The sequence below is a fragment of the Suricata suricatta genome, chromosome X (assembly GCF_006229205.1).
Source record: "Suricata suricatta isolate VVHF042 chromosome X, meerkat_22Aug2017_6uvM2_HiC, whole genome shotgun sequence".
Classification (NCBI taxonomy): domain Eukaryota; kingdom Metazoa; phylum Chordata; class Mammalia; order Carnivora; family Herpestidae; genus Suricata; species Suricata suricatta.
Window position 1 is genome coordinate 52,124,053 of NC_043717.1, and position 15,956 is coordinate 52,140,008.

At 40.1% G+C, this 15,956-nt stretch overlaps 1 protein-coding gene across 5 annotated transcripts in view; it reads left to right on the forward strand.

The window, feature by feature from the left end:
* Nucleotides 1-15,956, forward strand: part of TAF1 (TATA-box binding protein associated factor 1) — an 85,396-nt gene that overhangs the window by 37,093 nt on the left and 32,347 nt on the right. For all 5 annotated transcript variants that reach the window (XM_029929872.1, XM_029929871.1, XM_029929873.1 and 2 more), the window contains exons 29-32: nt 5,670-5,737; nt 6,808-6,930; nt 7,633-7,725; nt 7,808-7,892. In XM_029929872.1, coding sequence (XP_029785732.1) covers nt 5,670-5,737; nt 6,808-6,930; nt 7,633-7,725; nt 7,808-7,892 — 369 coding nt within the window. The remainder of the gene's footprint in view (nt 1-5,669; nt 5,738-6,807; nt 6,931-7,632; nt 7,726-7,807; nt 7,893-15,956) is intronic.

Genomic DNA, 15,956 nt, shown 5'->3' on the forward strand with positions numbered 1-15,956 from the left:
CTCTCTCTCTCTCTCTCTCTCTCCCCCTCCCTCCCTCCTCCCCCCCCCTCCCTCGCTCCTCCTCCCTCCTCTCCCTCTCCCCTCTGTCTCTCTCCCTTACTCTATCTCTCTCTAAAGAAACAAAAGGAAAAAAAGAAGAGTTAGATTGAAATAGGAATGAGAAGGTATGAGTTGACTTTGAAAATACAGAGCTAAAGTGCCTGTGGGTCATTTAGGTAGAGATGTTAGTAAAAAAAAAAAAATTGAATACAATTTGTCAAAATGGCTTACATACAACACCCAGTGCACATCCCAACAAGTGCCCTCCTCCCCCCATCCACCCTCAGTTGGGTTCTCTGTATTTAAGAATCTCTTAAGGTTTGCCTCCCTCCCTCTCTGTAACTATTTTTCCCCTTCCCTTCCCCCATGGTCCTCTGTTAAGTTTCTCAAGATCCACGTATGAGTGAAAACATATGGTATCTGTCTTTCTCTGACTGACATATTTTATTTAGCATAATACCCTCCAGTTCCATCCAAGTTGCTGCAAATGACATGATTTCATTTCTTCTCATTGCCGTGTAAAAAAAATTGAAATTAAAGTTGTGACTTTTTCATAGCGTTACATCCCCCCAGCTCAATCCTTTCTTCCTCAAACCTGTTGCTGATAATAGTAGTAGTAGCAGTACTATCATTGGCTCCAAGTGTTTTACTTGCATTGTTTTCTTTATTTCACCTTAAGAAATCTCTGAAATGGGTACTATTATAATCCTTATTTTTACGGATAAATAGATAATCCTGTAGTGTTTAAATAATTTCACTAAGGTGGTCACACCGCTAAAAAGTTGCAGAGATGTGAATCCAGATGTAATTCCAGAGCCTATTATGCTCTTTTTTTTTAAAGTTTATTTCTTTTTGAGAGATAGAGTATGAGTTGGGGAGGAGCAGAGAGAGAGGAAGAAAAAGAATCCCAAGTAGGTTCTGCACTGTCAGCACAGAGCCCAGTGCGGGGCTCGATCTCACGAACAGTGAGATCATGACCTGAGCTGAAACCAAGAGTCAGATGCCTACTGATTGAGCCACCCAGGCACCCCAGAGCCTATGCTCTTAACCACTATGTTTGATCTACTCTTCTCCACTTACTCACTTTACATTCACACTTTACAGCAACTGCCTTCCGCAGAAGTACCAGTAACCTCCTAATTGCTGGATCAAGTGGCCACATTCCAGAAATACCTGTTCACTTAAATAGCTTTATTGAGATGTGATTCACATAATATACAATTTACACATTTATTTATTTTTAAATATTTACTTATTTTTGAGAGAACGTGCATGCAGGGTGGGCGGAGGGGGACAGAGGATCTGACGTATAGGCTCTGAGTTCAACGGCAGAGAGCCCAATGCAGGGCTCAAACTCACAAACCTTGAGATTATGACCTGAGCCAAAGTCAGATGCTCAATCTGAGCCACCCAGGAGCTCCCAATTCACGCTTTTAAAGGGATCAGTTTTAATATGTATGTGGTAGCATGTATCAGTACTTCATTCCTTTTTATCATCACTTAGAACTCCATTGTATAGGTATACCCCATTTTAAGAATTTCTTCATCAGTTTGTAGACATCTCCATTATTTATACTTGGTTAGTACAAAAAAATGTTGCTGTGAACATTTGTGTATAAGCTTTTGTGTACACGTTTGTTTTCATTTCTCTTATATATATATATAGGGGTGGAATTGCATGGAAGCTCTATGTTTAACTTTTTGATGGGGCACCTGGGTATCTCATTCAGTTGAGTATCTGACTCTTGATTTCTGCTCAGGTTGTGATCCCAGGGTCATGGGATTGAGCCCCGCGTTGGGCTCCATGCGGAGCATGGAGGCTGCTTGAAATATTCTCTCTCCTTCTCTCCCTCCCTTTCTGCCCCTCTCCCCTGCTTGTGGGTTCTTTTTCTTAAAAAAAAAAAAAAAAAGTTTAAAAAAACTTGGGGCACTTGGGTGGCTCAGTTGGCTAAGCATCCAATGCTTGATTTTGGCTCAGGTCAGGATCTCACAGTTTATGAGATCGAACCCCGCGCCAGGCTCCGTGCTGACAGCCCTCTCTTTCTGTCACTCTCCTACTCGCATTCTCTCTCTCTCTCTCTCTCTCTCAAAATAAATAGGCTTAAAAAACTTTTTGAAAATCAATCAAGTTGTTTTCCAGAGCAACTGCAACATTTTATAATCCCGTCAGCAGTATGTAAGGGTTCTGATTTCTTCACATCCTTGTCACCACTTGTTATCATCTTTTTTGTTCTAACCATCTTGGTGGATGTGAAGTGGTATCTTACTGTGGTCTCCCTAATGACTAATGATACTGAGCATCTTTTCCCCCCAGTTTTACCGAGATAGAATTGACATATAGCACCGTGTAAATTTAAGGTATATGGCATCATGGTTTGACTTAATGTAGTGTGAAAAGATTACCGCAGTAAGTTTAGTAATCATATATCATCTCGTATAGATACAAAAAAAAAAGAAAGAAAATTTCTTCCTTGTGATGAAAACTCTTGACTGTCAGCAGTTTTACTGTATACCATACAGCAGCCTTAACTGGAGTGTAGTCATCATGCTGCACATTGCATCCCTAGTGCTTATTTCTCTACAATCAGAACTTTGGGGGCGCCTGGGTGGCTCATTCGGTTAAACGTCCGGCTTCGGCTCAGGTCAAGATCTCACAGTTCGTGGGTTCAAGCCTCCCATAGGGCTCTGTGCTTACAGCTCAGAGCCTGGAGCCTGTCTTCAGATTCTGTGCCTCCCTCTTTCTCTGACCCTCCCCTGATCATGCTGTCTGTCTCAAAAATAAATAAAACATTAGGGAAAAAAAAACAATTGGAACTTTGTAGGGACACCTGGGTGCCTCAGTCAGTTAAGCGTCTGACTTTGGCTCAGATCATGATCTCACAGTCTGTGTGTTTGAGCCCCGCATTGGGCTCTGTGCGGACAGCTGAGAGCCTGGAGTCTGCTTCAGATTCTGTGTCTCCCTCTTTCTCTCTGCCCCTCCCCCACTCATTCTCTCACTCCCTCTCTAAAATAAATAAAAACTTCAAAAATTAAACACAGTTGGAACTTTGTACCTTTGGACCACCTTCCTCCAATGGCCCTGTCCTCTACCCTCTGCCTCTGGTAACCACAAGTCTCATTTCTTTTTCTGTGAGTGTTTTTTTTTTAAGATTCTACACATAAAGTGAGATCATACAGTTTTTGTCTTTGATACTGAGCATCTTTGCATGTGCTTGGAAATCTTTCTTGAACTTTAATGTATTTGGCACTATTGGCCACTTGTTGCTCCTTGATACTCTCTTCTCTCTTTTCTGGGAGTATTTTCTCTAATTATTTCCCATCTTTTTCATTCCCATGACTTCAGCCACCATATATCCACTGATATCACTGTCTCCAGCCCATACCTCTCTTCTGAGCTCTATACTCATTTTCCAGTTGCCTGCCAGACATGTCCATTTCTTAGTGCACTGCTGACAACTCTTTATCTGATTGCCTTATTTAGATTGACAATATTAGCATCCCTCTTAAAAATGTATTTATTTTTCATTTGCATCCAAGTAAGTTAGCATATAGTATAATAATGACTTCAGGAGTAGATTCCATTGATTTATCCCCTGTGTATAACACCCAGTGCTCATTGATATTACTGTCCTTCTACTTATAGAACCTAGAAATGGTGGTCATTCTTGGTTCTACCCTCTCTTCCCCAACTTCTAGGTCACTAAATCCTATAAATTCAATCCTCTATAGTTTGCTGGGATACATCCCCTTCCTTTCAGTCTCTGTTGCTCCTATCTTAGTTGAAGCCCTTGTAATTTCTTGTTTGACCCCTTGCAACAGCTTCCAGACTTTCCCTTTGTTACTTGCCTTAATTCTTCAGGCTGTTTTTTTTAAATGTTTATTTTGAGAGAGAGAGAGTGAGAGAGCAAGCGGGTAAAGGGCGGAGAGAAGCAGAGAGAGAACCCCAAGCAGGCTCTGCACTGTCAGTGCAGAACCAGACACGGGGCTCCATCTCACAAACCATGAGGTCATAACCTGAACTGAAATCAAGAGTTGACCACTCAGCCAACTGAGCCACCCACGCATCCCAATTCTTCACACTGTTGATAAGGGTATTTTTTTTCTAAAACACAAATTTGAAAAATTATTTTCCAGTATAAAATCTTTAGTTGCTTTCTATCACCTATGAGATTGTTATAATATGGCCCCTCCTGCCTTTCCAAGTTCCATTTCCTATTTCTCCTTCACACATACCTGTATTGCAGTTCTACCAAACTCCTTGTGGTTCTTGTGAACTTTGTTGCTTGATCTTTCTATTAATTTGCTTACTTTATAACTTTGTATACTTTTTCTTTCCTCTGGAATGTCTGTTTACCCTGTTGTCTACCTGATGGACCTCTTCTTGTCATTAATGATAGGACTCTCATGTCAGTCACAGCAAGCCTTCCCTACTTCCCAGTATGCAGAGTATGCAGATTGAATTGTTGTAAAACAACTGACAACATGTTTCATACACAACCCTACCATATTTCATAGCAACCACTGTATTCCTCTATTTGCACGTAGACTCCGCTTTCTCTCTACTTCTCTCTATACATATACACATATACTGAAATATACAGAAGGTATTTATAGAAGTAGAGAGAGAATAAACCTCAGCACACCTATTCATCTAGTTCAACAATTACTTTCAGATGGCTGATCCTTGTTTGTTTATTCTGTATTCCCAGACATTGTATCATTTCATCCATAGATATTTTAAGCACTCATACTCTGTCTTGGCAGTGATTTATTTTCATGTCATTCTCTTTGACCCAAGAACTAAGGTAGGACCTGTGTCTTATTTTCCCTTCATTCTCATCACTGAACACATCTCCGACCGTCATTAATCATTTGTTGGATGAATAAACAAATGAATGCTAAATTAATTAGTTGAGACTAGAGTTGCAACAGGTTTAGGGTCTGTGGGGGAACACTTACATAAAAGAATAGACAGAGGAAGATCATCCAGCAGAGGATACTGAAAGGAAGCAGTCAGAATTACTCTAGATGAAAATGTCTTAACTGTTCCTATAATGAGCTTAAATCAGGGCAGCTATAAGTGGAGAGTGGAGGAAACAGTTCCAGGATTTTCTGAAGCTCTTGTTAAAGATTTCAGGGAAACGAAATAGTCTCAGATGGGATGGAGGGTCTTTTATGACCAAGGCTTTGGATTAGCCATTTGTTGGGAGGACATCACAAACCATGAGTTCTATAAACAGAAATTGCAATCACAAATTTTATATGCTAAGTATGGAAAGAGTGTAAATCATGCATTGATCTCCACAGCTGTCCTTAAACAAATTATCATTCCCCAATCCACTGTACCATTTTCAGGGTATTAAAGGCAGCAGTATCAATAATAGTGCTGTTGGATATATGTAAATAAGGAAGTTAAAATTAGCTTATTCATTCATGCTGTGTATCTGCCATGTGTTAGCACTGACAAAATGGAGATAAGACTGGCACATCTGTCTAACCTAGTAGCTAGGCTGGTGCCTGGCACATATTAGGTGTTTTAAGTAAATGCGTTAGAAGTCTTGAGTGGTATTGGCAGCTCTTGCCTCCCATGTTTAATGGTCTCATCTCTTATTGTTCCTCTATACATTTAGGTCCAAAGCACTCATTGACTCAGATCTCTCAATCCATGCTGGATCTCTGTGATGAAAAACTCAAAGAGGTAAGATGTTTAAAATGAGAGAAAAGCAGTGGAATTCGAAGGTGGCTAGTAAGCAGGGTTGAGGAAGGAGAGAATGTAACAGAAGGAAGAGTAGAGAAATGTGGCAGTGGTAGATCCTTAATATGTTCGAGAGGTAGGAACCTTAGAAATCCTATAATTCCTTTTTTTGTAGATGTAGAAACCGAGATCCATAGAAGAAAATTACTTGCCCTGGGCATCATGGTTATTACATAGTATAGCTAGGATTGAAATCTAGAACCCACATAACTTTAGAAAGGGCCAAGGAAAGTAAATTCCCAAGAAGTCAGCCAGACCTAAGAGACTGTTTTTGCAGAGAGGACCTTTACTTTTTAAAAGGTTATATATATTCCATTTTTTACCCCCAAATGGTAACTTACAAAAATGGAAGTATTATGATGTTAATATTGAAGTAGACATTTCATAAAAGAGGATAATCAAATGGCTGATAAACGTGGAAACATTCCTCAAGTTGATCCATCATTGGGAAAATGCAAATTTAAACCATGGTTACATGGTTAGGTACTATTACATGGCCACCAGAAAGGCTAAACTTTGAAAAGACTAAAAAATAATTTAAAAACCTGTAATGTATCAGTGAGGAGGTGGGGCAGTTGGACCACAAATTTATTCCCAATATAGTCTGAAATGAATTTACCGGACTAGAGTCCCTTAAGTAAAAGTCACTAGTCAGCAATATGTCCAGTGTTTTCAGCAACAGTTTCACAGCAAAAGCTGCGTGATAGTAAAGCCTAACTTGGTGAAGGTGCTTTTGTTGTGGGAACTAAAGCTATCAATTCCCAGGGATGTATATTTTTGGTGATCTACAAGAATAGAAGATAGAATACTAAAGGATCAGTTGGTATATCCCTTTTGATCCTTTTACTAAAATATCATTTCTCTTATCTGGACTTTCTGCCTGGAACTGAAGTTGACAGTTTAGATTTTTTTGGGCAAGGGTAGTAGGCGACTGAACCATAAGTTACCCATAATTTTCTGTGGTGATTACACCTCAAGGAAACCTGTTTTTTCTTTGCTTTGTTTCATATCAGAAAGAAGACAAATTGGCTCGTTTGGAGAAAGCTATCAACCCCTTGCTGGATGATGATGACCAAGTGGCATTTTCTTTCATTCTGGACAACATTGTCACCCAGAAAATGATGGCAGTTCCAGATGTGAGTGGTCTCTGTGCTAAATATTGTGAAGATAGTAAGGAGAAGAGAAAGGGCAGGAGGATGTGCATGTGTATTCTTTCTGCTGTATGACTGCTTTATCATTAAAATCAGAGGCCAGGAATCTGTGGCTAGAGAAATTTTCTCTTCCTTTTGCTGACATTCACTATTTGAAAGCTCCCGAATAGCCCTGGAGAGAAATCAGGATGCCAGCTAATGGGAGGCTTTGAATAGAGAGGTGCTTCTTGACAAATGACAGTTTATTAATTATCCACTGTTTATTATCTTTTGTTTGACTCTTTTTGTTGTTTTTGCAACTTTATGGCAGAGCTACCATGTTGACTGTATGAAAATCATTTGGCAGTGATTCTCCCTGAGAAGTTCTGAGCTCCATTTCCTTTTGTGTTGTGGGCATATACTATATATGTGTTAATGCCAATAAGTTTCTGAATGGGGTTAGGGAATATGAAGTTTTAACTGTGAGTATAGAGCAGGGGTTCTTACACTATCAGGGCATAGGAACCTTAAAGGAATCCAAGAACCCCTTAAATTATATACAGGGTTTTGTGTGGTTGTATGTCTTTCTGGGAAAAGCGGTTCATAGCTTTTCTTGGAGCATTAGGCATATGGGTGACCCAATGAAGACTGAGAATCTCTGGTATAAAGAATGCTTTCCATTTAATTTTTCATGCTTTGTATTTCTAGTCTTGGCCATTTCATCACCCAGTTAATAAGAAGTTTGTTCCAGATTATTACAAAGTGATTGTCAGTCCAATGGATTTAGAGACTATACGTAAGGTGAGTGATTTGATCTAAAATGTCTTTTTGGAGTCAAGTAACTTTGTACATGTATCTGAGTCCCTGGTTCTTTTAATCACAGAATATCTCCAAGCACAAGTACCAGAGTCGGGAGAGCTTTCTTGATGATGTCAACCTTATTCTGGCCAACAGTGTTAAGTATAATGGTGGGTATTTGTCCTCTTTTAATTTCTTTCCATCGATATATCCATCCAGTGTTAGTTAGCATTATTAAAATGTAATTGCATGAACAATTAGTTAGCCTTGAACAGTGATAGCAGGCTTAATCAATTGACTGAACTCTGCCTTTTTTTTTTTTAAACAGGCACATATTTTAGTGTGTTTTGTAAAGTCTGCTAATCACTTTTAATGATGGAAAGGCAAGGTACATTTAGTTTTTAAACTTTGGAAAGCCCAGAAACATGAGAAGAGAATAAAAATCAAAAGGATATTACTTTCAGCTTTGAGCCATCACTGCTTTCCATGAGATGAAAATTCACCTATGCCCCGGGCCTTTAGATGGAGCTTAAGGAAATGTGGAACTAGAGACCATAGTGAGCTTCCTCAGAACATGGAGTTTGGAGTCAGTACATGAGCTGATAATATAGGTTAATGAGCTAGTTACTTTTTAAAAAATTTATTTAATGTTTATTTTTGAGAGAGAGTACACATGAGTGAGGGAGGGGCAAAGAGTGGGGGAGACACAGAATATGAAACAGGCTCCAGGCTCTGAGCGGTCGGCACAGAGCCCCACGTGGGGCTCAAACCCACGCTCAACTGACTGAGCCACCCAGGCGCCAGCTAGTCACTTACTTCTCTGCTGACTACTCAGTCTGGTAGGAAAGACACAATCAGTCTGCTCACATAATTCCCAGTCCGAGTGATGGAGACTGTTAAAATGCAGCTCGATGAAGGCTGTGTTAGAAGGACTACAAAGCGCACTAGAGGAGCATAAGAACACCTTCACCTACGGGTTAGAGAAGGCTTCATAGATAAGCTAATCAAGATTTTCGAATGGCTTGCTTGTTAAGTAAACATTGGTTAAGCACCTAATATGTGTTGGCACTGATAGATGCCACAAATATAAAATCAATGTAGGGATGATTCCTATCCCCACATTGGTTAGAGTTTAGTCGGAGAAACAGAAAAGAAAATTTATAGAAGTTAAATATTATGCTAATGTATGCACAGAGTGCCAAAGGACAGAGACAGGATATCTAAATCAAGAGGGTGATTAGAGGAAACTTTCTGGAAAAGAGTTTTATTTAAAAAAATTTTTTTTATTAATCTTTATTTATTTTTGAGAGAGACCTAGCTCGAGCAAGGGAGGGACAGAGACACAGAGAGAGACACAGACTCTGAAGCAGGTTCCAGGCTCTGAGCTCTCAGCACAGAGCCCGATGTGGGTCTCGAATTCACGAACTGCGAGATCATGACCTGAGCTAACGTCAAACGTTTAACCAGCTGAGCCACCCAGGTGCCCCTGAAAAAGGGCTTTCTTAAGCTGATTTCTAAAGGATCAATAGAGTTTGCTAGGCAAAGAATGTGGAGGAGAAAACATTCCAGGCAGAGAACAGTAGTATGTAAAGACACAGAGGCCCAAAATTACATGATGGCCTTAAGAGACAAGTGGTTGGGGTTGCAGTCACAGGTGCATGTTGGTTTTATGTAGAAGTCTCTAGGAGTCAAATTTTAGAGAGCTTTGTGTGTGCCGTATGTCCTACTTAAGAGATTTTTTTAAAGTTTTTATTTATTTATTTTTGAAAGAGAGAGAGCAGGGGAGGGGCAGAGAGTGAGAGACAGAGAGAGAATCCCAAGCAAGCTCCATGTTGCCCCCACAGAGCCAGACATGGGGCTCAAGCTCAAACCGTGAGATCATGACGTGAGCCGAAACCAAGAGAAGGACGCTTAAGCAACTGAGCCACCCAGGTGCCCCTAAAGAGGCTTTATTTTATCTTAAATGGAAAGACATTGAGGAATAAGCAGTGAGATGACGATCTCATATAACTCCTTCAGCAAAATAGAAGAGGAGGCTAAGGGCATTTGAGAGAATTACCTAGCATACTGAGGTCTCAACTGAAAGATCCACGTGATTGTGTGACTCCACTGCAGCAGTATTCAGCCCAACGGGTGTGGCTAGATAGAAGAGACAGAGAATTGGAGGCAGGAGGTGAAGGAAGGGACAACCAGAGAAATGAGGAAATGGGCATAGAGAAGAGAATGTTCAGTATTAGGGAGGAATGAGAGAACAGGGTGAGTGCAGAGACCTATACGTTACCAGAACCTTTATATATATCATTAAGGGAAGTGGTAGGAGGTGATCCTTCCATTTTTGTTCCAACTGGGTTGATTTAAAAGAATCAACTCTCTCCCTTGTGCTCATTGGTATATGTGCTGCCGAAGCGAGCACTCCCTTGTGCTCATTGGAAATCAGAGTGGAAAGGCCCTTGTCAGGTCAGTTATCTTTCCATTATTGTCTTCTGAAAACACTTAAGGCTGATCAGGTAGGAATCTGGTAAAAGAAGTGCTGATAGGCTCACAGACATCTAAAATGATTGTAACAAGTGATAAACAAGAGTGTTCTAGAAAACCTGTGCGGCCTTGGTGATGGCTGACTTAAGATATGAAGCATATTTAAAAAGGAGTTTAGATAAGGCAAATAAGAAAAACCCAGAAGATGCTAAGTGACAAATGAACAGGGGGCAGATGGACAGAGCACAGAAGACCAATATTGTTTATTTTTTTTTAAGCTTCAATAGTAAATATTCTGCTACTATATATTAAATACTGCATGGTTTGCCCAAGCTAAGATGAAACCACATCATGAATCAATTAGCATTTTGCATTTTCTTTCATTATCTACTCAAAGTCATGCCTACTGCACCTCTAAACATTTCATTAAGAGAAGACCAATATTAAATAGCTAATGAACATGACTAGATATTCATTTGCACCCAGTAATCAAAGAAATGCAAATTGAAACAAAGAGGGAGATGCCTTTTTCCCACCTATTCGATGAACTCAAGTTTTAAAAAATGTTTGTTTAGTTATTTGTTTTGAGAGACAGAGAGCGCGCATTCATGCATGAGCAGGGGAGAGGCAGAGAGACTGAGAGAATCTCAAGCAGGCTCTGCACTGTCAGCACAGAGCCCAACGCGGGCCTGGATCTCACAAACTGTGAGGTCATGACCTGAGCCGAAATCGAGAGTGGGACACTCCACCAACTCCAACTGAGCCACCCTGGCGCCCCTCCATTTTTTTTAATGCGAGTATTCGATGCCGGTGAGGCGGGTACTCTCACATATTGCTGTTGGCGGTATAGGCTTGTAAGACATTTCTGGAAAGCTCTTTGGCAGCATTGAGGGCCTTAAAAATAGTTAAGAGAGCAGACTTTATAATCAAGTAGGCTTGAATTTGAATATTGGTCCCATCATTTAATAGCAGTGTGACTTTGGGAAGTAACAGCCTTTGCTTTCCCATCTGTAAAATGGGAATAATAATGATACCCTCCTTAGAGGGCTGTCATGAGGGTTAAATAAAGTAATGTGTGTAAGTGTTTATATGCATGGCATACACATCATGGTATAATAACCTGCCCTAATCAGAGATGTAGACAAAGATATTCCTGATCATGTTATTTGTATTTTTTTTATAATTTAAACTTTTTAAAAAATATTTTATTTATTTTTGATACAGAGAAAGACAGAGCATGAGAGGGGGAGGGGCAGAGAGAGAAGGAGACACAGAATCTGAAGCAGGCTCCAGGCTCTGAGCTAGCATCAGCACAGAGCCTGACGCGGGGCTCAAACCCACGAACGTGAGATCTGACCTGAGCCGAAGCCGGAGGCTTAACCGACTGAGCCACCCAGGCGCCCCGTGTTATTTGTATTAAAGAGAAATAACCTGAATGGTTAGTGTAGAGGGAATGATTAGTTATTGTGCTGTTGATATAATGGCTTATTATGTAAAGATTGAGAGCTCTTTTTTTTTTTCCATGTTTTATTTATTTTTGAGAGAGAGAGAGTGAGCAGGGGAGGGTCAGAGAGAGGGGGAGACACAGAATCTGAAGACAGGCTCCAAGCTCTGAGCTAGATATCAGCACAGAGCCTGATGTGGGACTCGAACCCATGTACCGCGAGATCATGACCTGAGCCGAAGCCTGACGCTCAACCAACTGAGCCACCCAGGCGCCCCTGAGAGTTCTTTTTTTTTTTTAAATACAAAGTGCTCACCATGTTAAATGAGAAAAGCAGAGCACAAAACTTATTTCCTCTCAGTTATACTTTTTAAAAAGTGCGTATATATAGAAAAAACTGGAAGGAAACACATCAGTGTGTTAATAGTGGTTATTTCTGACATGTAGGGTTAGGATTTTCTTTTCATCTTTTGTATGTTTTCCAAGTTTTCTACTAGTATGAAAAGGCAAGAAACTCTTCCTAGAGGTTTTTGAATTTTGAGGGATGATGATTATAGTAGTTAAGTAAATATTCAGCACCTCCTGTGCCAAGCCAAATAATCAAATAGAGAATGGTGGGGAAGAAGTTCCAGGAAGAGAGCACAAACATAAAAGTAGGTGCCTTGGATAGGGAAGTGCAAATAGTGGAGTTTGGCTAGGGTAAAGAGTAGAAGCTACTTTTGGTGATAAGAGAGGAATTTTTCAAGATAGATAGGGCCAAATCACAAAAGGCCTTGTGTGTCACATTAAGCATTTAAAAGGAAAGAAGAGGGGCACCTGGGTGGCTCAGTTGGTTGAGCGACCCACTTTGGCTCAGGTCATGATCTCGCAGTTTGCGGGTTCAGGCCCCGTGTCAGGCTCTGTGCGGACAGCTTGTTCAGAGACTGGAGCTTCTTTGATTTCTGTCTCCTTCTCCCTCTGCCCCTACCGCATTTGTGCTCTGTCTCTCTCTGTCAATAATAAATGTAAAAAAAATTTTTTTAATAAATGAAAGAAGATCATAACAGACATTTTAGCAAGATCATTCTGGAAGCTCTCTAAAGAACACATAAGAGGGGAATTAGATATATAGACCAATAGAGAAACTGTTGACAGTAGTCCAAGTTAAAAATACTGAGGGCCTGAGCCATGATAAGTAGCAGTAAGAATGTAACGGTGGGGTCAGATTGTAGAGGTATTGTGGAGGTAGAATTGATATCTTCATAAATGGTTGGAAGATGGGGGTGTTGGGTAAAGGGCAGAGAGAATTCAAGATGATACCGGAGCTCATATGCTCTTGAGTGGAAACATAAATGGGTACAAACTTTTTAAAGGATTGTAAATGTTCATCACCTTTGATCAGTTTCACCTCTAGGGAATACTCCACACACAAGTTTGCAAAAGCATGTGTACAAATACACATATAATTACAACATCGTACAGTTGACCTTTGAACAACATGGGTTTGAACTGTGCAGGTCCACTTATACCAGATTTTTTACAGTAAAGCACTCTTAAATGTATTTTCCTTATGATTTTTTTTAAGTTTATTCTCAAGTAAGTTAATGTACAGTGTAGTCATGGTTTCAGGAGTAGAACCCAGTGATCTATCTGTTACATATCACACCCAGTGCTGATCCCAACAAGTGCCCTCCTTAATGCCTGTCACCCATTTTCCCCACCTGCATCAGCCTTCAGTTTGTTCTCTTTAAGGGTGTCTTATGGTTTGCCTCCCTCTCTGTTTTTATTTTATTTTCCTTCCCTTCTCCTATGTTCATCTGTTAAGTTTCTCAAAGTCCACATGAGTGAAATCATGTGATACCTGTCTTTCTCTGACTGATTTCGCTTAGCATGATACCCTTATGATTATCTTAATAGCATTTTCTTTTCTCTAGCTTACTTTATTGTGAGAATATATAATACATATACAAAATACATGTTAATCAACCATTAATGTCATCAGTAAGGCATTCAGTAATCAGTAGTTAAGTCTTTGGGGAGTCAGAAGTTACAAACAGATTTTCGATTGCACAGGGTATAGGCACCCCTAACCCCTGTGTTCAAGAGTCTACTGTAATTGCAAAAACATGGGAGCTCTTTGATTATCCAACAGTAGGAAATCAGTGAAACAAATTATGGTACCTGTATATGGTAGAGTACTGTTTAGCTCTCAAAATGGTAGATTAGCTGATAAGGTATATTTGTATATGCTGATATGAAAATGTATTCAAGATGTTGAAAAATAGATAATTTGACAGTATATACAGAAGGGGTTGCAAATTCAGATCTTATCCATGCAAGATAAGTCTGAGTGAAATGGGCTCAAAAGGGACCAATGAACCAGAGAGCACATACCCATCTAAAGGAATCAGTCACTAGCTCATTTGTTGCCATAGAATAGAATTACTAGGGGCACCTGGGTGGCTCGCTCAGTCAGGTAAGCATTCGGCTTCGACTCAGATCATGATCTCTCAGTCTTTGGGTTTGAGTCCTGTGTCAGGCTCTGTGCTGACATCTCAGAGCCTGGAGCCTTCTTCGTTTGTGTCTCCCTTTCTCTCTTTCCCTTCCCGCTCATGCTCTGTCTCTCTCTGAAAAATAAATAAAAGCATTAAAAAAATTTTTTTAAAAAGAATAGAATTACTAAAGGGAGAGATGGAAGATAATTTTCACTTTGTAGTTGTTTGTGCTTAGGTGTTTGAATTTTTTGTTTTTAGTTTTTAAGTTTATTCAGAGAGCACGCGCGTGCATGCACGAGTTGGGGAGGGATGGAGAAAAATCTCAAGCAGGTCTGCACTTGTGCAGAGACTGATGCGGGGCTCAAACTCAAGAACTATGAGAGTATGACCTGAGCCAAAATCAGATGCTTAACTGACCGAGCCACCCAAGAGTCCCAGGTGCTTGAATATATCTCATTGAGCACACAATACTTTGTAATCAAAAAAATTTCCACTTTTCGAAGGATGGATAAATCGGATGACATCCAGAATTCTGACTTAGGTAACTGGTGGTGCCATTAACATAATATAGGAAATATAGGAGGAGTGGTTTTGAAGACAAAGTGATCGAGTTCAGTTTGGGGTGTGTTTTACTGAGGTAGAGCATCCAAGTGAAGACTTAGTAGATCGTTAGCTATATACATGTCTTAAGCTCAGAAGGGAAGTTATTACTGTAAATATGGATGTTTTTTCAGATCACCATATGAAAGTATTAAGTAGACGGGGCTCATAGAGGAGCTACGGTATATTCATTGAACACCTCTGATGCTGTATGTAAAATTTGGTTGTATGTTTTTCTAAGCAGAAAGACTATAGTTTTGTCATATTACTAAAGTTGTATGTGACCCCTCAAAAATTAAGAGCCTCTGCTTAGTTGAGGAAAAACATAGGAGAAGAGACTTGACAAATTCCAGCCTTTAAGGGATCAGGTGGAGAGTACTGAGGAGTGGCCAGAATGAAAGGAGAAACAGAAGAGAGTAATGACCTGGAAACCCAACGTAGGAGGAGAATGGCCAACAGGTCAGGTGCTACAGAGAAGACCAAAGAGGATGGTTGTTAGAAGAGCTGTTTCAGTGAGGGGGTAGAATCAAAGCCAGGCTGCAGAGGATATGATTGAATGGAAAGTGAGGAAGGAGAAACAGAAATTTGCCTATGAAGGGAAGAGGGAAGACTGTAATCAGTATGTGGAAAGGGATGAAGTCATTTGGACAAGGGACCTTTGTATAGGTGAAAGAAAAGAAAATTAAGGATATGAGAGGCAGTCTTTATAGAAGGTGGGAAGATACACATTGAGAAGTTTCTGCCCAGTAGCTTTTTATTTTCTCTCCAAAGTGGGAAACAGGGTCTTTTGCTGACAGTGGGTGAAGTGGTGGGAGAAGGAATTTGAAGAAAAGTGTTGATAAGAGTTGGAATTATCTGTTGCAGGAAATTTGAAAAGTAGCTGACTAGGGACATTTCAGAACTGTTGAGGAGCCTTTGAGGGTCCAGCCAATGTTGCAGACCGTTCATTTCTATAGCAGCATCAGTTGGCATGGTTGTGTAATTGTTGGGGAACTGGAAGGCAGATGATAGAATTGATTCAGATTCGAATTTTATTTTCTGAATGTATTGGAAAGATTGGGAACTGAAGGTGTCAGCAAGGAAAAAACAGGTTGACGTTTGAGCTTCTCAGACTTTGTCACCAAAAGACTCTTTATAGCAGCAGATTGTGACTACATACATAGTCTCTGGTTTGGGGGATATCCCAAAGCAGCTCTACAGAGAGGCTTGAGATTACTTGGCAATTTGTGTTTTATCTTTAA